General features: G+C 36.7%; 1 protein-coding gene across 2 annotated transcripts in view; it reads left to right on the top strand.

Annotated features, from left to right (window-relative positions):
* The window catches only part of UPF2 (UPF2 regulator of nonsense mediated mRNA decay), a 110563-nt gene that overhangs the window by 16345 nt on the left and 71625 nt on the right, over nucleotides 1-22593 (top strand). For both annotated transcript variants that reach the window (XM_042991039.1, XM_042991040.1), the window contains exons 4-7: nucleotides 3774-3934; nucleotides 10019-10216; nucleotides 19748-19897; nucleotides 21952-22055. In XM_042991039.1, coding sequence (XP_042846973.1) covers nucleotides 3774-3934; nucleotides 10019-10216; nucleotides 19748-19897; nucleotides 21952-22055 — 613 coding nt within the window. The remainder of the gene's footprint in view (nucleotides 1-3773; nucleotides 3935-10018; nucleotides 10217-19747; nucleotides 19898-21951; nucleotides 22056-22593) is intronic.

Raw genomic sequence — 22593 nt, 5'->3', positions numbered from 1 at the left:
ATCATTTGAGACATTTATGACTTTTCTCATGAGATAGAATGCTCGATTCAAGAGTGGACTATTTGATATTTTCTGTCAGTTCTACAGTATTGAATTAGTAATATAAAAAACACTAGAAATCAAAGATTGACATACCTTAGGGTTGTTTCCACCCAGCTCATCATTGGGTGAAGGAGGTCTATTGTATTTTTATTATAATGAATCAGATTTGGAATTAATTTTGTTTTCATTGCTTGCTTTTCATATCTTTAAGATGGTCCCAGTAACTCCCTCTTGTACAATGATGTCATGAGAAGGAATGTACTCATTTATAATACCTTTAACAGTGATACTAATTCAGAGAACTCCAGTTATGACAAGGATTGGCAAACTATGGCCCGCAGGCCAGATAGACCCACCACTACTTTTTGTACAGCTGGTGAGCTGAGAATAAGAATGGTCTTTATCTTTTTAATTGGTTGAAAAAAAATCAAAAGAGGAATATTTTGTGAAATACTAAAACTATATGAAGTTCAGATTTCAGTGTCCATAAATAAAGCATTATTGGAAAATAGTCATGCTCATGTGTTGTTGTATTATTGCCTATGGCTGCTTTTGTGCCAGATCAGCAGACTTGAATACTTGTAACAAAGACCATATGGTCTGCAGAGCCTAAAATATTTATATCTGGCCCCTTTGCAGAAATAGTTTGCTAACCTCTGATTTATGATAGTCTCAAAAAGATTGGCTTCTATTCAACACTCTGAATATATGTGCTTCTGAAGAGATTATAATTAAAATGATATGTGATAAATCATATATTCAGCTTGATTTTGCATAGTGATAGATTGCTGTGGAATTTTCCTAAGAAATTTTGGTGAGATTTATTTTACACTGATGAACAGACTAGGTACTTGGGTCAAATGTGCTGTGTAATGTTTAGTTCCCTCATACAGGTCTTCTAAAAAAAGCTAAACTAAAAATCTTTTCCAATGGGCTTCATAAACATAAAAAACTGCCATATATAAAACATTCATTAAAAAATGTCTCATTTTAATTTCATTCAAACCTCTAAATGATTCTAGGGATTTTGAATGTTCAGGTACCTATGGTGCATTTATTTCTCTGCTTAAAATTTATAGACTTACTACATCCTGTGTGTTCAGTCCGATGTTTAGTAAATGTATATTAAATAAATGGTCAAGGAAAATATGTAGGACTGTATAAGTTTTGTGTGTAACAGAACTCTTCCCATGCCATTTCATTGGTATCTTGCATTGCTTGCCAAGTTTTCAGTATAAGGTATGATTAGAAAATAAATCTACCAAAATCTGAGCTTTTTTTCTGAGGACTGTTATCTCTAGGTCGTAACCTAAGCACATATTAGTACTGTTAACAAGTCTGATCATGGGATTGAGATTTAGGAAGTGTGAGGAGTTACCTCTGGAGCTTCAGAGTTTTAAATTGGTTCCAGGATGACTGGAAAGGAACTGGAACGCATACAAAGGCAGCTATCATAGAATTATATCACTTTTAATTGATCCAATGCAAAGTCCCAGGCAAATGATTGAAAATGAGGTTGATATTGGAAAAAGAGTGTTTTCTGCTGTGATAAAATAGTCCTCACTTTGCTAATGCCTATGTATCATAAATCCTTAGTGAATGTTGTATAACCTAAAACTGGATGTATTGTTCTTTAGATGACTCTAGTGTTGCAACTTGTTAGAAAAATTAAGTTCCAGGTTCTGTTATTTTGTTTTTTTTTTTAATTTTTTTTTTTTAATGTTTATTTATTTTTGAGACAGAGACAGAGCATGAACAGGGGAGGGTCAGAGAGAGAAGGAGGCACAGAATCTGAAACAGGCTCCAGGCTCCGAGCTGTCAGCACGGAGCCCGATGCGGGGCTCGAACTCACGGACTGTGAGATCATGACCTGAGCCGAAGTCGGCGGCTCAACCGACTGAGCCACCCAGGCGCCCCCAGGTTCTGTTATTTTGAAACATTTCCCAGTGTCTTTTCAAGTACTGAAATAATTTTGCATCATCTTAATTGTCATTAGAGGTTCTGAAATCCCTTAGAACTGTTATTATCCCTCTTAACTTAATAACTTGCTATGGAACAGACTGCTAAGGGGGTGCCTGGGTGGCTCACTTGGTTAAGCGTCTTGATTTTTTACCTCAAGTCAGGTCTTCATGTCAGGGTCGTGAGTTCAAGCCCCACTTTGGGCTTCATGCTGGGTGTGAAGCTTACTTTGAAAAAAAAAAAAAAGAATAAAGTTTTTATTGGTTAACATTTTTCCAATACATTGCAGAACATTTCAGAGTAGCCTACTTTTGAACATTATTTATTTAAACAGTTTAATTTTAGTGGCTTTTTCTAAATTCAAAAATGACATAATTTCTAATTAAAAGTTCTAACAAGCTCACTCATTGAAAGCAGTCCCAGTCATTGCTTTCATGGTTTAAGTATTTTTGAATGCTTTGAGTTTAGAATTCATTCATGTAACTTACTGAAAGACTGTTTTTTTCAGTAAGATTAGTTTGAAATAAACAGGTGAAGAGAGAAACTATTCTTGTTGATAGAACGGTATCGTCCAATGTACTTTTAAATCGTAAGAAAATGAATGAAAATTTCTCATTTTAGATCCCTAATAGGCCAGATAAGAAAAAAAGAAGATTGAATTTAATGAATAGTAATGTATGCACTGATCTATCTTGTGCTTGTAATGGGAGCTGATAATTCCTAATAAAAAAAATGTTAGCTGGAATGTTACAGCATTTAAACAAAAGTTTATGTGAGTAGGACTAGGATAAGAGAAAAATTTGGAAATTGTTCCAGCTAAGCAGGGATGAATAAGTGTAGGCATTGTTTTTCACGTTATTTTCTGTTAACTTTTAAGTTAACATCAGAAAGTAACTCATTCTCTTCACTTTTCATAAGGAAATTCAAATGACAAGTAAAAAACTTTATAATAATTTGAAAATGACTTAATTTACGATTGGCTTTTTGAAACCTATATTGCATTAAGATTTGTAGATTTCAAACATTACACTACATGTGTATTATAAATAGTATTATAAGTAGTTGCAGGTGTGGACATCTCAACTGTCTATATAGAGAGATTTTTACTTGACTATACATTTTGAAAAATTTCGAAAGTTCTGCATTTCTAATTATGAGTGGCTTATTAGTGAACTGTTGGTAAAGTGAAAGACTAGTTGTGTTCTCTGCTCCTCAGATGGCCTGGCCTGGCTTGGCTTAAGTGGGTTTCTCAATTAATATTTGTTAAATGGATAAATAACCAGTACTTGTGTAGGAAACAGAATTGGCTGTTTACAATATTTGGGCTTTTTCAAAAGATAATCTTGATTCATATCATTGTGAATGTTTAAGAATACTGATTTTATAACTTACTGTTTTTGAACAGTAACTTTTTAAGGTGTGTTAAGTATTTTTGATTAACTGTATGTCTGAAGGCGGTATGGCTTTAACAAAATACTTTAAAAATAATTTGTGTTTAGTGGCATTGTTAAATTTTATATTACTGCAGGCATAATTGTTAATTACTTTTAATGTTCTTTGAAGAACTAATGTTGAAATTTAGTTACTTAGGTGAATTTGATTATACTAGTTTTACTTTCAGATACATCTTGGAAACTTTACAAATAATTTGAAGAAAATCATGCTAATAAGCTTATGTGATAAAATCAAATTTTGTGGAACGTTTCCAATATAATACATGATCACATCTGCTTTGATGAGTTTATCAGATTATTTCATCATTCATTTTATAGGCGTATTCTCCATTCTAAAGGAGAGCTAAGTGAAGATAGACATAAACAGTATGAGGAGTTTGCTATGTCGTATCAGAAGTTGCTAGCAAATTCTCAATCCTTAGCAGACCTTTTGGATGAAAATATGCCAGATCTTCCTCAAGACAAACCGACACCAGAAGGTAAGATAACCCTAAAAACATTGTGATTTTTCCACTAAGCACTATCCCTTATCTTTACTTTCTTTAGATGTATATCATTAAAAATTTAAGTTTTCAACATGCATTTAGAGTTTTTTAAATGAAGTAGTATTAAGACCTAATAAGAACTTTGAAAAGCTACTACTTGAAATGCTCCTCTGAATAGAGAAGGTTTGGCACTTAACAGTACTTAACTCATATGATCTTATGATGTATTCTTTTGGGTTCTTTTGTATTAAGTATCTTTGGATTATATCCAACAGGGACCTGTCTGAAAACCATACCTGGGGTTATAGAAAGATTCACTTTGTTTCTCAAAGAGGTAATAAAGTGGATTGGATCTTTGGGATTCTAGTTTTGTTTTGTTTTTTTTTTTTTAAGTTTATTTTATTTATTTTGAGAGAGAGCATGAGTGGGAGAGGGTCAGAGAGAGAGGGAGAAATAGAATCCCAAGTAGTGTCCAAGCCGTCAGCACAGATCCCAACACAGGGCTCAATCTCACAAACTGTGAGATTGTGATCTGAGCCAAAACCAAAAGTCAAACACTTAACCAACTGTGCCACCCAGGTGCCCCTCTAATATTTTTATATTTTCCTTTTTTTTTTTTAAGTTTATTTATTTTGAGAGAGAGAGCGAGAGTGGGAGGGGCAGATAGAGGGAGAGCGAGAGAATCCCAAGCAGGCTCTGTACTGTCAGTACAGATCCCAATGCGGGGCTTAAACCCACGAACCGTGAGATCATGACCTGAGCTGAAACCAAGAGTCAGACACTTAACAAATTGAGCCACCCAGGTACAATATTTATCCTTATTTTTAATCCGTTGGTTTTGAATGATACATTATCTTAAACTGTTATTTAGAAGTAAAACTTGTTTTGTGAGGTAAATTTTCATTTTGTGAGATGGGTTGTTTTTTATACTATTTCAAAGGTGTTTTAAAGTTACTTTTTTGATTTCCCTTAAGTTGGTAGGGCTCTTAATACATTAAATCTGTCATACCAAGTACTTGATGAACAAATTATATTTATGTTTGTAGATGTATTGATATATCACTAATCTTCAAACTATCTGGCACTTCTGTTCACTTAAAAATTTTAAGAGTAAAGTATTTGTAAGGTATCTTTTTATAGCACAAGAGTTATTTTGTATTTTGTATCTCAATAAGAAATATGTGTTGCATGCCTGTATATGCATTTATTTTATTTACATTTAATTATGTATATAATTCCTACTAATTTTTATATCTCTTGATCAGTGAGCCTCAAACTTTTTTATTTTATTTTTTTTAAATTTTTTTTTTTTTTTCAACGTTTATTTTATTTTTGGGACAGAGAGAGACAGAGCATGAACGGGGGAGGGACAGAGAGAGAGGGAGACACAGAATCGGAAACAGGCTCAGGCTCTGAGCAGTCAGCACAGAGCCCGACGCGGGGCTCGAACTCACGGAGCGTGAGATCGTGACCTGGCTGAAGTCGGACGCTTAACCGACTGCGCCACCCAGGCGCCCCGAACTTTTTTATTTTTTAAAAGAAGTTCCACATGGGGCACCTGAGTGGCTCAGTCAGTTAACTGTCTGACTCTTGTTCTTGGCTCAGGTCATGATCCTAGGGTCTGCACTGACAGTATGGAGCCTGTTTGGGATCCTCTCTTTCTCTTCCTCTACCCCTCCCTTGCTCACACATGCATGGAGTCCGGATGCAGGGCCTGATCTCATGAAACATGAGATCATGACCTGAACTGAAACTGAGAATTGGATGCTTAACTGAGAGTTGTATGCTTAGCCAACTGAGCCACCCAGGTGCCCTGTGTCATCATTTAAAAATATTTTTTTTTTCTTAATGTTTATTTATTTTTGAGAGAGACAGAATGTGAGTGGGTTAGGGGCAGAGAGAAAGGGAGACAGAATCTGAAGCAGGCTCCAGGCTCTGAGCTGTCAGCACAGAGCCCGATGTGGGGCTCGAACTCACGAGCTTTGAGACCATGACCTGAGCCGAAGTCAGATGCTCAACCGACTGAGCCACCCAGGCGCCCCACTATGTCATCATTTTTAAAAGAGATTTTCACCAGGTATAGAATTTTAGGGTGACCTTTTTTTTCCTTTCAATACTTTTTTGCATATGGTGTATTTTTCTTCTGGTTGTTTTAAAATTTCTTTATTATCACTTAATTATGATGTGGTTTGGTGTGGTTTTTTGTATATTTCTTGTGCTTGGGATCACTGGACTTCCTGAATCTGTGAGTTTACAATTTTCATCAAATTTCCCAAACCTTGACCCTTGTTTCTTCAAATATGTTTTCTGTTATTCTTCCACCTGCTATGGAGATTTAGTTACAACTCTCAGGTGGTTTGAAGTTGTCTTTTTTATTCTTCGGTACTTTTTCGTCTATTTTTGTATTGGATAGTTTCTCTTGCTCTGTCTTGAAATTCATTAATCTTTCTTTTTACAGTGTCTAATGTACTGTTAAACTTATATAAAAATGTAGTTTTTATCTCTGGAACCTGGTTATATTTTCCATGGTCTTGAACATGCTCAGTTTATCTTCTAGTTTGTTGACTATATGGAAATAGTTATAATTATTTTAATTTGTCTACTAATTTTATCATTTAAGTCATTTCTGCATTGATTTTAATTGAGTGATTGCTATAGCTCTTGTATTTTTTCCTACTTCTTTGTATGTCTGATCATGTTTACTGGGATGACTGCTGGATATTTTTGTATTCTTAGAAATATCATTGAGCTTCATTCTGGAACATAGTTAAGCTACTTGGAAAGTTTTATCCTTTTCAGGTTGGCTTTGTTAGGTGGGGTCAGAACAGCTGTTAGTCTAGGGCCAATTTTCCATATTACAGAGGCAATATCCTTCTGTACTCTACCTGATTTCCAATGAATTGGAAGTATGAGTAGTTATTTTCCCAGTCTCACCCAGTTCCCTCACAGGTAGGGGCTGATCAATATTCGGCTGAACATTCAAGGGGAGCTTTCTGCTGATATTTGAGGTCTGTCTATGTGCTTTCTCCTCTCTGGTATTGTGTCCTGCAATATCTAGCCACGTTGACTAGAGTAGTCTTGCCAGACTCAGCTCTGTCCTCAACTCAGGGAGACTGCTGGGGTCTGCCTTGCTTCTCCCTTACTTGGCTGTAGCCCAGAAAATCTTACCAGGCAGTAGTAAGCTAGGGCACTTAATTGTTGGGCTCAGCTTTTTTGTTTCTTCTCTGTAGGAATCACTTACCTGTGCTATCTGATGTTGTGTTCAAAAACTTGTATAATATTGTTTGGTCTTTTTAGTTGTTTTAGGTCACTGGTACCCCATCCTGGCCTGGAGAAGCCTCAGCTTTTCAGTAATCAGAATGCCTGTTCTTGCCATTCAGAAATGAGATCGTATTATATACACTATTCTGCAACTATTTATTTTTTATTTTACTTCTTATGTTTTAAGTTTTTATTTAAATTCCAGTTAACATACAGTGTAATACTAGTTTCAGGTGTACAATATAGTAAATCACCAATTCCATAAGGTATGTGCATTTTAAGTTTTAATACATAAAGTTAGGGACGCCTGGGTGGCTCAGTTGATTAAGTATCTGACTTAGGTTCACATCATCATCTCATGGTTTGTGGGTTCAAGCCCCACATTGGGCTCTGTGCTGATGGCTCAGAGCCTGGAGCCTGTGCAGATTTTGTCTCCCCATCTCTCTCTGCCCCTCCCCTACTCACTCTCTGTCTCTCTCTCAAAAATAAATAAACATTAAAAAAATTAGAAAAATGTATACATATTTAAAAATATGTATAAATATTCTTCCAAAGAAATTTACATGCTACTAGCTATATGACAATGAATGTTTCCTTACACTCTTATTGTGATGTAGTTGTTGATTTTTACCTTCTGAGTGAGGTTGAGTATCCTTTTCTTTAGGTTTATATTGGCTGTTTTATATATGTTTGTTTCTCTGTGACATACTGGTTTGAATCCTTTAACTCTTCCTTTTCATTTTAATAAAATATTTATGTATCTTTAATCAAATTGTAAAAGCATTTTACATATTAAAGAAATTATTCTTTGTCACATGCAATACAAATAGTTTCCTGTGATTATCTATTGCTTTTTTTTTAACTTGGTAGCATTTGTTTGCTTCTCAGAAGTTGATTTTTCACAGCTTATGATTACTATCAAATACATTTTTCATATATGTAAAATATTCGTGCATATTATAGAGTGGAAAGTGAAAGTCTCCTAGCATATGCATTCCATTTTCCAAGGTATCTGTGGTACAGTTTGATATGAATCTGTCCAGACTCTTTTTTATATAAAATATTTATGTAAAATATATAATCAGATATTGAGACATAGCTTGTTAATTTATGTAGTATGTTATTTTGCATGACTTGCTTTTCTCTTTCAATAACATATTTTTGAGAACCTACTGAGTCTGTTCAGATAGATACACGTCATTTTTTTTAGCATCTGATTAATATTACAGAGTGTATAAATATCAGCTGTTATCTTATTGGTAGATACTTAGATTCTATCCACTTTTGCTCTGTTACAAACAGTGCTATAGTCAACCTCTTTGTGAATCTTACTTCACACTTCCGTTATTTCTTTGGTATAAACTCCTAGAAGGAATCTTACGGGATCAAATATTATGCTTAATTTAAATATTGATAAGTACAGACAGATTACATCCCCTTAATGTTGTATTAATTTATATTCTAGATAAGATATGAGAGTGCTTACTTCCCTATCGTCTTGTTAGCATTTAATGATATCAGTCTTTGTTAAACATAATCTAATGGGTGAAAATGATAAATGTTTGTTTCATTTAAACCTTTAAATATAAAACATAATCACAAATATAAAACACTAAATATAACACTTAAATATAAAAATTAATAAAGCCCCTAAACAGGTAAGTAAAAGAGTATAGGAAAAGAACCTTAACCTCAGTACTCCGGTATTATTAATGAATATTAATGATATTAATTTCTTTGTATGAATATTGCTAGTATTGTCTTCTAGTTTGTCCTTTGCTTTTGTTTATATTTTTCATTAAACAGAAGTTATAAATTTATCACTCTTTTCCCTTATAGTGTATGGTTTTAGTGTCTTGTCTTTAAATACATTTGGTATAAGGCATATAAGTAATGCATCAGGGAGCCAGCGTTCTGTTGTTTTTGCTCTTGTTCTTCTTATGAAATGAATACTTTTAAAAGTTTACTTATTTATTTTGAGAGAAAGAGCACGAGAACAGGGGAGGGGCAGAGAGAGAGGGAGAGAGAGAGAAAATCCCTGATGCAGGGCTTGAACTCATGAACCGTGAGATCATGACCTGAGCTGAAGCCAAGAGCTGGATGCTTAACCAACTGGGCTACCCAGGCACCCTTCTTACAGTTATTTTCACTGTACATCATCATTCTCCACTTTACAGTTGTGGTTTGGAGAGAAGCACAGTGAGAACAGATAAATTCGTGAATGGTCTCATGATCATGAAGTTGGAAATTCTCCTGATCTGAGTTTAAGAATTTTTAGTTGTATGTAAAAGGTAGAGTGTGTGTAGGTGCATGTATGTATGCAAATGTGTGCATGGTTTTCTGTCTTCTACTGAAATATCTGTATATTTCTTCATCTTTTCTTCCATTATTTCCTATTTCTTTATCAGTTGACCATTTATAGCAATCTGCCTTATACTGTGGGAGATATGGATGTTTTAGGAGTGGCCAGGCTTATATATTTCTTATTTGGGTTTTAAGTTCCATGAAAGTAGGCCTAATATATCAAATGGCTACTTAATCTGACAGTAATTGCTTAAAACATTTATGAAAAAAACATCTTTCTCATATGCTGTCTTCTAGTTTGTCCGGATTTAGAGCTTTACTTAAAACACAGTTTATGATTTGATGTTAAAGATGGTCTTGTGAACAATTCAGAGTGTTTGTTGATTGAAGAAGCTTTTGTTAACACTCAAGGTTCATTAGTTGTGAAATTGAAAATATAAAATATCTTGTTGCTGTGTGGTTTTACACTAAACCTGAAATGGTTTTAATTCCCTGTGGCTTATTTTATTATAGAGCATGGGCCTGGAATTGATATCTTTACACCTGGTAAGCCTGGAGAATATGATTTGGAAGGTGGTATTTGGGAAGATGAAGATGCTCGGAATTTTTATGAGAACCTCATCGATTTGAAAGCTTTTGTTCCTGCCATCTTGTTTAAAGATAATGAGAAAAGTTGTCAGAATAAAGATTCCAACAAAGATGATTCCAAAGGTAAATTCTAGAGGATAAATATTTACATTAAGTGCTGTAAAAATTGGTTTCAAAATAGTATTTGTAAAAGGTTTTTGTTGAGTTACTAGTTTTGCAATATGAACATTGAGTCATTAGATGAAATGAATGACAGAATAATACGCAAAGGAGCATGAAAGGGTGATAAGTGACAGTTTCAGCAGTGCTAAAACATTTATGTTAATGTGAAATAATTTTTTTCACTTTTAAATGTTTTGAGATGGTGTGAGCAGGGGCGAGGGTCTGGAGGGGGTAGAGAGAGAGAGAGAGAGAGAGAGAGAGAGAGAGAGAAAATCTTAAGCAGTCTCCATGCCCAGCACAGAGCCCAATGTGGGGCTCTGTCCCCTAATAGAGGCGCCCCCAGATAACTTGTTTTTAAATGTACTTTTGTATTCTTTTTTTTTTTTTTAATGTTTATTTGCTTTTGAGAGAGAGTGTGCATGAGTGAGGGAGGGTCAGAGAGCGAGGGAGACAGAGGATCCAAAGTGGACTCTGTACTAATAGCAGAGAGCCTGATATGGGGTTTGAACTCACAAACCGTGAGATCATGACCTGAGCCAAATTCAGATGCTCAACTGCTCAATCGTCTGAGCCCCCCCCCCCGGGCGCCCCTGTACTTTTGTATTCTGATACATTTATTAGGGAACCCATTTAAAAAAATAATAGCTAGTGGGGCACTTGAGTGGCTCAGTCAGTTAAGCATCTGACTTCGGCTCAGGTCATGATCTCGTAGTTCGTGGGTTTGAACCCCTCATTGGGCTCTATGCTGACAGCCTGGAGCCTGCTTTGGATCCTGTGTCTCCCTCTCTCTCTGTCCCTCCCCTGCTCACACTCTGTCTCTCTCTCTCTCAGAAATAAACGTTAAAAAAAAAAAAAATAATAGGTAGTAATTTTTATTTGATAATCACTTCATGCCAAACATCATTTTAGTACTTCGAAATATAAGTGAAAAATTATTTAATTCTCATAATAACCCTGTGAGGCAGCCACTGTTGTTACCCTGTTTTCTCATGAAGAAACTGTGGCACAGAGAGGTTAAGTAACTACCCAGGGTTAAGTAACTTACACAGCTAGTGCATGGTAGATCTGAAATTTCAGCCTTATTAATTAATGACTTGGGCCCTTAATTACTGTGTTCTACTGGTTTTCAGGTTATGTTGAGTAATTTCTGTGCCTTACACTAAAACTAGGAAGTAGTATTCTTTGCTTTGATGTATGAGTATTATAACACATACATCCAGAGCATTCCATTCATTACTCCTGTACCCATTGAGCAGTTTCTCTCCATTCCTCCCTTCCTCTAGCCCCTGGCAACTACCAGTTTGCATTCTGTGTCTATGGATTTATCTATTTTTAGTGTATCATATAAGTGGAATCACGTGATGTATGTATGATCTTTTGAGCTTACTTCTTTTACTTATGTTTTGGAGGTACACCACATTGTGCATTTATGAATACTCCATTCTTATGAATGAATTATATTTCATTTTGTGTATATATCACAAATTATTTTTCCATTTATCCATGGGTGGACTTTTGAGCTGTTTCCACATTTTGGCCACTGTGACTTGTGCTGCTGTGTCTGAGTCCCTATTTTCAATTTGTTGTGTATACACCTAGGAATTATAGGGTTATATGGTAATTCCATTCTTTAAAATGTTTATTCATTTAATTTTTCTTAATGTTCATTTTTTGAGAGAGAGGCAGAGTGTGAGCAGGGGAGGGGCAGAGAGCGAGGGAGACACACAATCTGAAGCAGACTCCAGGCTCTGAGCTGTCAGCACACAGCCCGACTTGGGGCTCGAACCCACAAAGTGTAAGATCACGACCTGAGCCTAAGTTGGATGCTTAACCAGCTGAGCCACCTAGGCGCCCCTAATGTTTATTCATTTTTGAGAGAGAGAGTGCATGCGCGCACATGTTTGGGCAGGGGAGGGGCAGAGAAAGAGGGAGACAGAGAGTCCCAAGCAGGCTGTGCACTGTGAGTGCAAAGCCCAGCGTGGGCTCAGAGTCATGAACTGTGAGATCACAATCTGAATTGAGAACAGGAGTCGGATGCTCAACCAACTGAGCCAGGTACCCCTGTTTCTGTTTTTGTTTTTGTTTTAATTTAAGTGTAGTTGACATATAATATTATATTAGTTTTAGGTGTACAACATTGTGGTTAGAATATTCTGTACGTTGTGTAGTGCTCACCACTATAAGTGTAGTTACCATCTGTCCCCATACAATGTTATTACAACAACTACTGAATGGGAGAAGATACTTGGAAATGATATATTCGATAAGGGGTTAATATTCCAAAATATATAAAGAATTTCTACAACTCAACACCAAAAAACCAAATAATTTGATTAAAAAATGGGCAGAGGACCTGAGTACACATTTTTCCTAAGAGGACATGCAGATGGCCAATAGATACATGAAAAGATGCTCATTACCACTACTCATTAGGGAAACACAAGTCAGAACCACAGTGAGATACCACCTCCCACCAGTCAGAATGGCTAGTATCAAAAAGGCAAGAAATAACAGGTATTGGTGACAATGTGGACAAAAGAGAATCTTTGTACACTGTTGGTAAGAATATTAATTGGTGCAACAATTATAGAAAACAGTATGGGGTTTTCTCAGAAAATTAAAAATAAGAACACTATACAATCTACGATTTCTACTGTTGGGTATTTACCCAAGGGAAACAGAAATACTAATTTGAAAGGATATATGCACCCTCTTTATTGCAGTACTATTTATTTATTTATTTATTTATTTATTTATTAAAAATTTTTTTTTTTAATGTTTGTTTATTTTTGAGACAGAGACAGAGCATGAACAGGGGAGGGGCAGAGAGAGAGGGAGACACAGAATCTGAAACAGGCTCCAGGCTCCGAGCTGTCAGCACAGAGCCCAACGCGGGGCTCGAACTCACAGACCGTGAGATCATGACCTGAGCCGAAGTCGGACACTTAACCGACCAAGCCACCCAGGCGCCCCTATTGCAGTACTATTTATAATAGCCAAAATGTGGAAGCAAACTTAAGTGCCCATCGATAGATAAAGATGTGGTATGTATATAAAATGAAATGTTAGTCATAAGAAAGAATAAAATCTTGTTATTTGCAGTAACTTGGATGGACCTAAATAAGTGACAAAGACAAATACCATGTGATTTCACTTATATGTGGAATCTGAAAAATAAAACAAACAAGAGAAAAAGAAAAAAAACAGAAATAGATTTATTAATACATCTAAAAAACTGGTGGTGGGCATAGGGGAGGATGGATGAAATAGGTGAACAGGATTAAGAGATACAAACTTCAGTGTTTAAATTTTAGAACTCCCAAACTCCATCACGCAGTGGCTGAACCATTTTAACCTTCCTAGCAACCGTGTACGAGGGTTCCAGTTTCTCTACATCCTTGTCAACACTTGTTATTGTATGATTTTCTTTTTGATTATAACCATCTTAGTGGGTGTGAAAATGGTATTGTGGTTTTGATTGCATTTCCTAATGGCTAGTGATGTTGAATCTCTTTTCATGTGCTTGTTGGCCATTTGTCTTCGTTGAGGAAACAATGACATGGACAAATCCTTTGTCCATTTTTTTTAGAAGTTTTTTTTAACGTTTTTATTTATTTTTGAGAGTGAGAGCACACAAACATGAGAGAGGCAGGCAGAGGGGGAGAATCCCAAGCAGTGTTGCCTGACATGGGGCTTGAGCTCCCGAACTGTTAAGATCATGATGTGAGCTGAAACGAAGGGTCAGGGGCCAACTGACTGAGCCACCCAGTCTTCCCACCTTTGTCCATTTTTCAATCGAGTTATCTTTTTGTTTTAAGTATTTTTTAAATATTCTGGATAGTAGACCCTTACCAGATTTCCAGATATTTTTTCCCATTCTGAAGACCGCCTTTTTACTTTCTCGATTATCCTTTGATGCATAAAAGCTGTTTTTTTTACATGTTAGACTTAATTTTTAAATTTAATTTTATTTATTTTTTTAATATCTAAATTTTTAAAAATGTTTCATTTATTTTTGAGAGAGAGTGAGACAGTGTGAGCGAGGGAGGGGCAGAGAGAGAGGGAGACACAGAGTCCGAAACAGGCTCCAGGCTCTGAGCTGTCCGCACAGAGCCTGACACAGGACTCACACTCACAAACTGTGAGATCATGACCTGAGCCGAAGTCACATGTTTAACCGACTAAGCCACCCAGGTGCCCTTAGACTTCATTTTTTAGAGCTGTTTTAGGTTCACAGCAAAATTAAGCAGAAAGTACACAGTTCCCATATCCTCCCTCCCCCCGCCCCCCCCCACATGCACAGCCTCCCTCATGGGCAACATCCCCACCACAGTGGTGCATGTGTTACAGGTAACACGTGTAATAACATATCATTATCACCCAAACACAAAAGTTTTTAACTGGGGAAAAAAAAAATTGAAGGATTAGTTTTGTTCTTTTTTTCCATATGTAACATATTAAATGGGGGATGGGGCGGTGCTGGTTAGAATACTGATTGGAAGAAGAATAGTAAAACCGTTTCTTAACTTTTTATAACATCCTTCAGAATCTAAGTTAAAATACATTGAAAATTAGGGTATTATTGTGAAAAGGGTAGTTGGGGTCATCCTATGGTGAGAACACCTTACAAGGGGCCCCTGTGGTACTTTGAAAATATAAAAACCTTGGTTGATCTCAAAGACGTTCTTACCTTAAGGTAAATTTTACTTTATATTTTTTGAAGAATAGTGTTGAAATATTTGAAATATGTCAAAAAATATAGGGAAAAAATATATATATATAATGCTCATTTTAGATGCCTCCTACCCAGTTTTGTCAGTTAAAATTTTTCAGAAGATATCTTCTCATGTATAGAGTTGAAGTCCCGAGTGAGGAATAGTTTCTAAAATATTAGTCACCTCAATAATTCTTACAGTTTTGAGGATTTGAAAAATTTGTGTGATTTTTACCATGGTCTAGGTTTTTCGTATCATCATGCAAGTTTGACTTACTTGAAGGGTTCTGATATTTGTTTCTCTTTGAGAAGTGGGTGTAGGACCTCATCCTCTCATGTGAGATAATGTACTGAGAGCCATGGGAGAGACAAATATGAACCCAGGGTCTGTGGTCTTCACGGTCACATTAGTGGGGAGCAGCCAGGGCTCAAAGAATTCTAATGTGAAGGAGAGTAGGTGTGGGGCCTTAGGAAAAGTACAAAGAACTGTGACAGTGGAGGCAGTAACCATGGTTGGAGATCAGATAAAACTCTGGAAGAAATGGAACTTGTGACAGACTTTGAAGTTTGGCTTGGGTTTTGACAAGAGACGACGTGGACCTTCCAAGTAGAGACAATGGCATGAAAAAAGATATTGAAGCTGGAAATGATTGAGTATATTTGGAGAGGAAGTAAGGATCAAATAATTCATTTTGTCTTTTTAGAAGATGTAATAAATAGGAGAGTAGGGGAAATTGGTTTGGACTATCTTGCTATAAACCGTGAATACCATTTAATTGAAGTTTGTATAACATGGATGCATAGCTGTGATCAATAAGTAGCTTACTGTTACTCTGGTTACTTTCTGTTAAAGTTTACTCTAGTCAGTGACATACAGCATAAAGTAAAGTGGAAATATGGTGTGGACTGGCTGGGTTTCTGTTTTAGTAACGTTAAGAGGTCTGTTATAGGAGCAGTAACAAGAATGAAAAGAAAGGGATATGGTCTCACATACAGATAATCAAGAATGAATAAATCAGATTTGGTGACTGACTAAATAGTTGAACTTCAAAAGAAAGAAAATGCCCTTGTATTTGGTAGAGGTATTTTGTGGATAAAAAATTATAGGACAGTTTCCACCAGTAACTGGTTTGAACTTAAGGAATCTCTCACTGCCTTTCATTCTTACCAGCATGATAGAAAATTAATCTTCCCATGGGGCGCCTGGGTGGCTCAGCTGGTTAAGCATCCGACTTCAGCTCAGGTCATGAACGCAAGGTTTGTGAGTTCGGGCCCTGCTGTGCTGACAGGTCAGAGCCTGGAGCCTGCTTTGAATCCTGTGTCTCCATCCCTCCCTGCCCTTCCCCTCCCCTTCTCATGCTCTGTCTCTCTGTCTCTCTCAAAAGTAAATAAACACTAAAAATAAATAAATAAATACTAATAGTCTTCCCAAACTGCACCACCCTGAAATCTCTAACTTTAATATTTCTCTGTCCTTGCAGCTTACTTTCTCAGATCCCTTCATTGCCCCTCTTACTGTGCTTCTCTGAGACCTCTAGTCCATTGTGTGGCTCCCTTAATTTTGTTTTTTTCCATTCCATTAGTCTCCACCTGCTTTCATTTACCTTTTTTTCTAGATTGCATTCAGGTATTCATCTTTAGTATTTCTCTTGTACATTCTTTCTCTTTCTGTCTTTCATTTATATATGCCTGTCAAGTTCAACCTTGGCTGAACTCAGTCATCCAACATACTGGTTTCTGTATCCAAACTGTTGCTCTCCTAGATATAGAAGGTCAGTTAGATAGCTTGAGAACTTGATAAATTCGTGGTCACCAACCTCAACCAGGTCCCCAACAGTGAATGGAAACTTGACAACATCTTTGTCCTCAGCTAACTCTCCCATACTCCAAACACATTTTCATTCTTTCTCCAGTTTCATTCGGCTTCCCAGCTTAGCAGATAATCATGTGCACTCTAGTACTTCATAGAGAAGATAGAAGCCATCACATAGAACTCCTTCAACATTGTGCCCCTTCTGATTTATAAATCTACCTGTCTTAGGGCTTCTAAAACGTTTCTTCCCTGGGTGATAAGGTGAACTTTTATACCTTCTGTTAAAGGCCAGTTCATCTTACTGCTCTGAATCTTGTCGCCCTCTTTCTTTCGAACCCTATTACAGTCCATCATCCATCCTTTTTTGATTTCTTTGGTATCAAACTCTCGGTCTCTCTGTCCTTTTCTCTACTGGATCTGTAATCTCAGCATTCAAATATATTCTCATCTTTAAAAAACAAAACAGATCAAACAAGTTGTGAATACTCTGACACCTCCTGGGTCTCTCATCTCTTTCCATCTATCTTTTTTTAAGCAGTCCTTTTGAAAGAATTGGCTATGTGCAGATTCTTCACTTTCTTACTTCCTCCTTTAGTCTGCTCCAATCTGGCTTCAACCTCTCCTCTACCCTGAAACTGTTTTTGCCAAAGTTACCATCATTTTCATGTTGCTGTGTCTCATGAGCAGTTTCCAGTCTTTGTCTCATTTGATTTCTCAAACCATGCAGCACAGTTTACTATTTCCTTTGTGGGGCATTTCCTTTCCATGGCTTCTGTGGCACTAACCCTTCCTGGCTTTTCTTACTGTTTTTATCTTCAGCTTCCACTTTCATTTGCCCTTTTAAGTGTCAGTGTTTTTCAGGGTCAGATAGAAGAGGAGGGAGCAGTCGCTTTAGTAATCTAGTTAATTCAACCTTTTAAATATATCTCAGATTGGTTTTATCCTTACAGCTACTGTTCTAACCTCAGGTGCCATCACCTCTGAACGTGGGCCACTATGTGATACTTCCTCCCTGGCTGCCCTGGATACGCTTTTGCTGCCTTGTATACATTCTAAAAAATTAATTTTACTCTAATGTCTTCTAATGGATTTGCGTTTATTTGGAATATAATGTAAACTTAACATGGTCTCTTGAGCCCTGCATAGTTTGGTTTAGGTCTTCCTTTCCACTATCTGATACCACATTACTCTTACTTTTTTCTTTTCAGTGTCTGCAACAGACCATTTCTCTTGCTTCATGGCCTTCATTCATTGTTCTGTTTTCTGCTTGGGGTCCTCTCCTCCCCTCCCCATACCCCTCTGAGTCTCTCATGTAAATCGGCTTAATTTCCTTGGGTAGATTGTACATTTCTTGAGTGCAAGGGTCACATTTTAAGCTTTTTGTGAATATTCAGCAGCTTGGCATAGTTTTGAATACATAGTAGCTCATTTGGCTTTTGATAGGCAGATGTTAGAGATCGCTGGGGAGTGAGTGTGAGTGTATGCTCCATGTGGGCAGGGTTTTCATCTGGTACAAAGTTGTATCCTTATTGTTTAGAACAGTAGTTAGCATGTAGTAGGAATTTAAGTGTTAGTTGAAAAGGTTAATGAATGAGAAAAGTCTGCCTCCAATAGAGGCAGCAAAACCAGTCCTTACTAGTTAAAGCTTTGATTCTTCCGAATATGGTGTGGTGTCATTTATCAGTGAAACATTTCTGCTTTCGATGCAGAAATTATGAGATTAGAAGATGAGGGTGAGAAATATAATAATTTTAGTCAACACTATAAGTCTACCACTCTTAAGCATAAAGTCTTGAATTTAGGATTGTTTGGTTTTTTATTTATGAAAATGTTCAAACACAAAAGCAAGGCTAGTATAGTGAACTGGTGGTTACCTACCACCTGGAAATAATGATCAACATTATGGCAATCTTGTTGAAATTGGGTTTAGTTCCTCTTTCTTTTTTATCTTTTTTATTGAGCCTTATTACCAACTGCTAGCCATTTTGCTTGTTTCTTCTAACCCCTGACATCTAAATCATAAGGATGTTTCCCTGATTGGTCTTTGCACATCTAATCTTTCCTTTCTTTCTAATTTATCTTGTATATTGTTGGTAAGTTAGTTTTCACAGCACTTCACATTTAATTTTTTTTTAATGTGTACTTATTTTTGAGAGAGAAACAGAGTGCATGTGGGGGAGGGGCAAAGAGAGAGGGAGACACAGAATCTGGAGCAGGCTGTCAGCACAGAGTCTGACACAGGGCTGGAACTCACAAACCGTGAGATCATGGCCTGAGCCAGAGTCGGACACTTAACCACCTGAGCCTCCCAGGCGCCCCTTCATATCGCCTCAGGTTTCTATGTTACCTCCTGGGGGTGCCTAGGTGATTTAGTTTGTTGAGTGTCTGACTTTGGCTCAGGTCATGATCTTACGGTTTATGAGTTTGAGCCCCACAATGGGCTTGCTGCTATCAGCGCAGAGCCAGCTTTGGATCCTTTGGCCCCTCTCTCTCTGCCCCTCCCTTACTTACACTCTCATAAAAATAAACATTAAAAATTTTTTTAAATGTTATCTTCTGCTCATGATTGAGTAAAGCTCATACTGCATAAAAGAGAAAGTCTGAACTTGTCATGGTGGAGTTTGGGACCCATCTTAATCTGAGTCCACTTTATCTAATCAACTTTATTTTCTTCTCATCTTTACTACAATTCTTCACACCGTGTACGTCTCCTTCCTTCCTTCCTTCCATCCCTTCAGTAAATAGATGGCATATTGAATCAAAGAAGTTATGGTTTTTGTTCTCAATGAGTATACTACATTTTACAAAATCTGAGTATATTAAATATACGCTCAGATTTGTTATCAGGTATATATATAGGTTCCAGAACAAATGATGCAGATTTTATGAATCCTTACCTATTTTTTGTGTCAGGATTTCAGTATGACTTTTAATTCAGAGATACTGATTCTTTGTTTTCAAATAGAGGCAAAAGAACCTAAAGATAATAAGGAGGTATCGAATCCTGAAGATTTGGAACTTGAGTTGGAGAACCTAGAAATTAATGATGATACCTTGGAATTAGAAGGTGGAGATGAAGCTGAGGATCTTACAAAGAAACTTCTTGATGAGCAAGGTAAGCGCTATATTGCTAACAATTTAATTAAAAAAAATTTTTTTTAATGTTTATGTTATTTTTGAGAGAGAGAAACCGCATGAGCAGGGGAGAGGCAGAGAGAGAGGGAGACACAGAATCCGAAGCAGGCTCCAGGCTCTGAGCTGTCAGCAGAGAGCCTAATGTGGGGCTTGAACTCACAAACCATGAGATCATGACCTGAGCTGAAGTCGGATGCTTAACGAACTGAGTGACCCAGGCACCCCACTAACGATTTAATTTTTAACTAAGCTTTATACACAGAACCCCTCGTTAAGAATATAGATCTTTACTCTGTAATTCCTTTTTTTCTTGTTGTTTCTAGGCCTTCACTTTTTTGGATTTTAGGATTTAGAACAGAAACACCACATGTCCCATATAATGTGACTATATGCTTTAATGATCATCTACATTCTAAATATCTTCTTAATAGATATTTCTTACACTTCTTTACTTGGTAGTTTGTCCTGAATTTACTTTAATTCTGTGGTATAATCTTTACAGTCCTTTTTTTTATTGTTTTGTTTTTTTGTTTTTTAAAAATTTTTTCTTAATCTTTATTTTTGAGAGAGAGAGAGAGAGAGAGAGATAGACTGCAAGTGGGGTAGGAGCAGAGAGAGAGGGAGACATAGAATCAGAAGCAGGCTCCAGGCTCTGAGCTGTCAGCACAGAGCCCCACGTGGGGCTTGAACCTCCTGAACAGCGAGCCCAGGACCTGAGCTGAAGTCGGACGCTCAACCGACTGAGCCACCCAGGTGCCCCTAATCTTTACAGTCTTAACATAAAGGTATTTAAAAGTTACTCTAAAATGGCTGAATTATAAAAAGACAACTAATATATTAGTTGATCTGTTATACTTATATCTGTCTTTATAATTGAGTAATGTTTTATATTTAATAATAAAAATGTTATACTATTAATTGTTTCCTAAATACTTCTATTGAGTTTATTAGTTAGGACATTTTTAATTGAAGTATAATTAACATATGGTGTTACATGGTTTTCAGGTGTACAATGTAATAATTCAGTGATTCTGTATATTACTCAGTGTTCATCACAATAAATGTACTCTTAATCCCCTTTATCTGTTTCATCTGCCTCCCCATCTGCCTCCCCTCTGGCAACCACCAGACAGCAATTCTCTGTACTTGAGAGTCTTTTTTTTGTTTGTTTGTCTCTTTTGTCTTTGTTCATTTGTTTCTTAAATTGTACATATGAGTGAAATCCCAAGGTATTTATTTGTCTTTCTCTGTCTAATTTCATTTAGCATAATACTCTCTGGGTCCATCCATGTTGTTGCACATGGCAAGATCTCATTCTTTTTTAAGGCTGATAATATTCCATGTTATATGTGTACCACATCTTCGTTATCCATTTATTAGGATTTTTTTAATTAGAAGGATACCTTCTGTCAGTATTGCGTGCATATTTATGTATTGGCTTCGTTGTTTGCTCCTGCAGATTTTCTTTTCTCTATATCCTGAAAGGGACAGTGGGCATGGCTGGAGGCTGCTCTAGGCCCAAATCCTTCCTACCAGTGACATCAGAGGTTCTCCTTTCTCACTGTCAGTACTTAAGTGTCATGGAAGGATCTGGCTCTGTGTCATGACTGCCTGTGGCTGAGAGGAAGGTGGTGTGCTGTGCTTTAGCAGTGCCCTTCCCTGTCACAGTCCCATGGGTTGCCTTCAAAGGCAAGCAGGTGATGGGAGTGCTGTCACTTGAAGACATGGGGGAAGAGATGCTCAGCAGATAAAAATAACAAACTTACTGTCAAACTAAGGGCAATTGTTTTTAAGTTTTTGTGTCTGGTGCAAAAGTTTGCCTTTTCATATTCAGCATCTGCAAGACTGTAATGACTTTGGGTTATGCTTCTAGAGATATCCAAACTTCAGGGTAATAGCTCAAAAAAGGCTTTATTTTTTCACAAGTTAGAAAAGCTCTAGATTATTTCCCAAAAAACTTACAATTGAATGTTTATATTCTTAGATTGTCTCTCTGTATTTTTTTAACCTATTTAAACACTAATTTTATATTAGAACAAGAGGATGAAGAAGCCAGCACTGGATCTCATCTCAAGCTCATAGTAGATGCTTTCCTACAGCAGTTGCCCAACTGTGTCAACCGAGATCTGATAGACAAGGTATAATTGTCTGTTTAACTTTATGCAAGCACATAAACCTTGTAGGATAGCTCTAATTAGGAATGTCTGTGGGTTTTGGACTATTTTAGCCATAGAATGAACCATTTCTTCAAATGGAATCTTATATGAGAATACAAAATAAACATAGAAGATTGGAGCCAATTTGTAAGTGTTCTCTGAGTTGAGAACTATTTGTTATAGTCTGGAATGGTGTCTAGAATCCTGTTGGCGTGACACTTCTCCCCTTTACATAGGGACCCCAGAGTTTGGAAAATATGGTTTTAGACCAGAAGTTCTTAAAGTATGTTTTGTCAGTTCTTGGAGTGAGTCTTCTGAGGTGCTTTCATGACGTTTTTAAGTTTAAAACTTTCATACTAATACTAGGGTTCTATCCTCCACCTTTTCATTGTCTTTGACATTTGCAAAAGCAGCCGGCAATTTGGCATTAGTGGGTGCAGTGGTAGCAAACTATAGCCTTTGTATTCTTCACTGCCATGAATTAAAAAAAGAGTGCTGCTTTCACTTAAGAATCTCCTTG

This window comes from Panthera tigris, chromosome B4, assembly GCF_018350195.1.
Source record: "Panthera tigris isolate Pti1 chromosome B4, P.tigris_Pti1_mat1.1, whole genome shotgun sequence".
Taxonomy (NCBI): domain Eukaryota; kingdom Metazoa; phylum Chordata; class Mammalia; order Carnivora; family Felidae; genus Panthera; species Panthera tigris.
The sequence above is the reverse complement of the archived record's forward strand: the minus strand, read 5'-3'. Positions and strand labels throughout refer to the sequence as shown.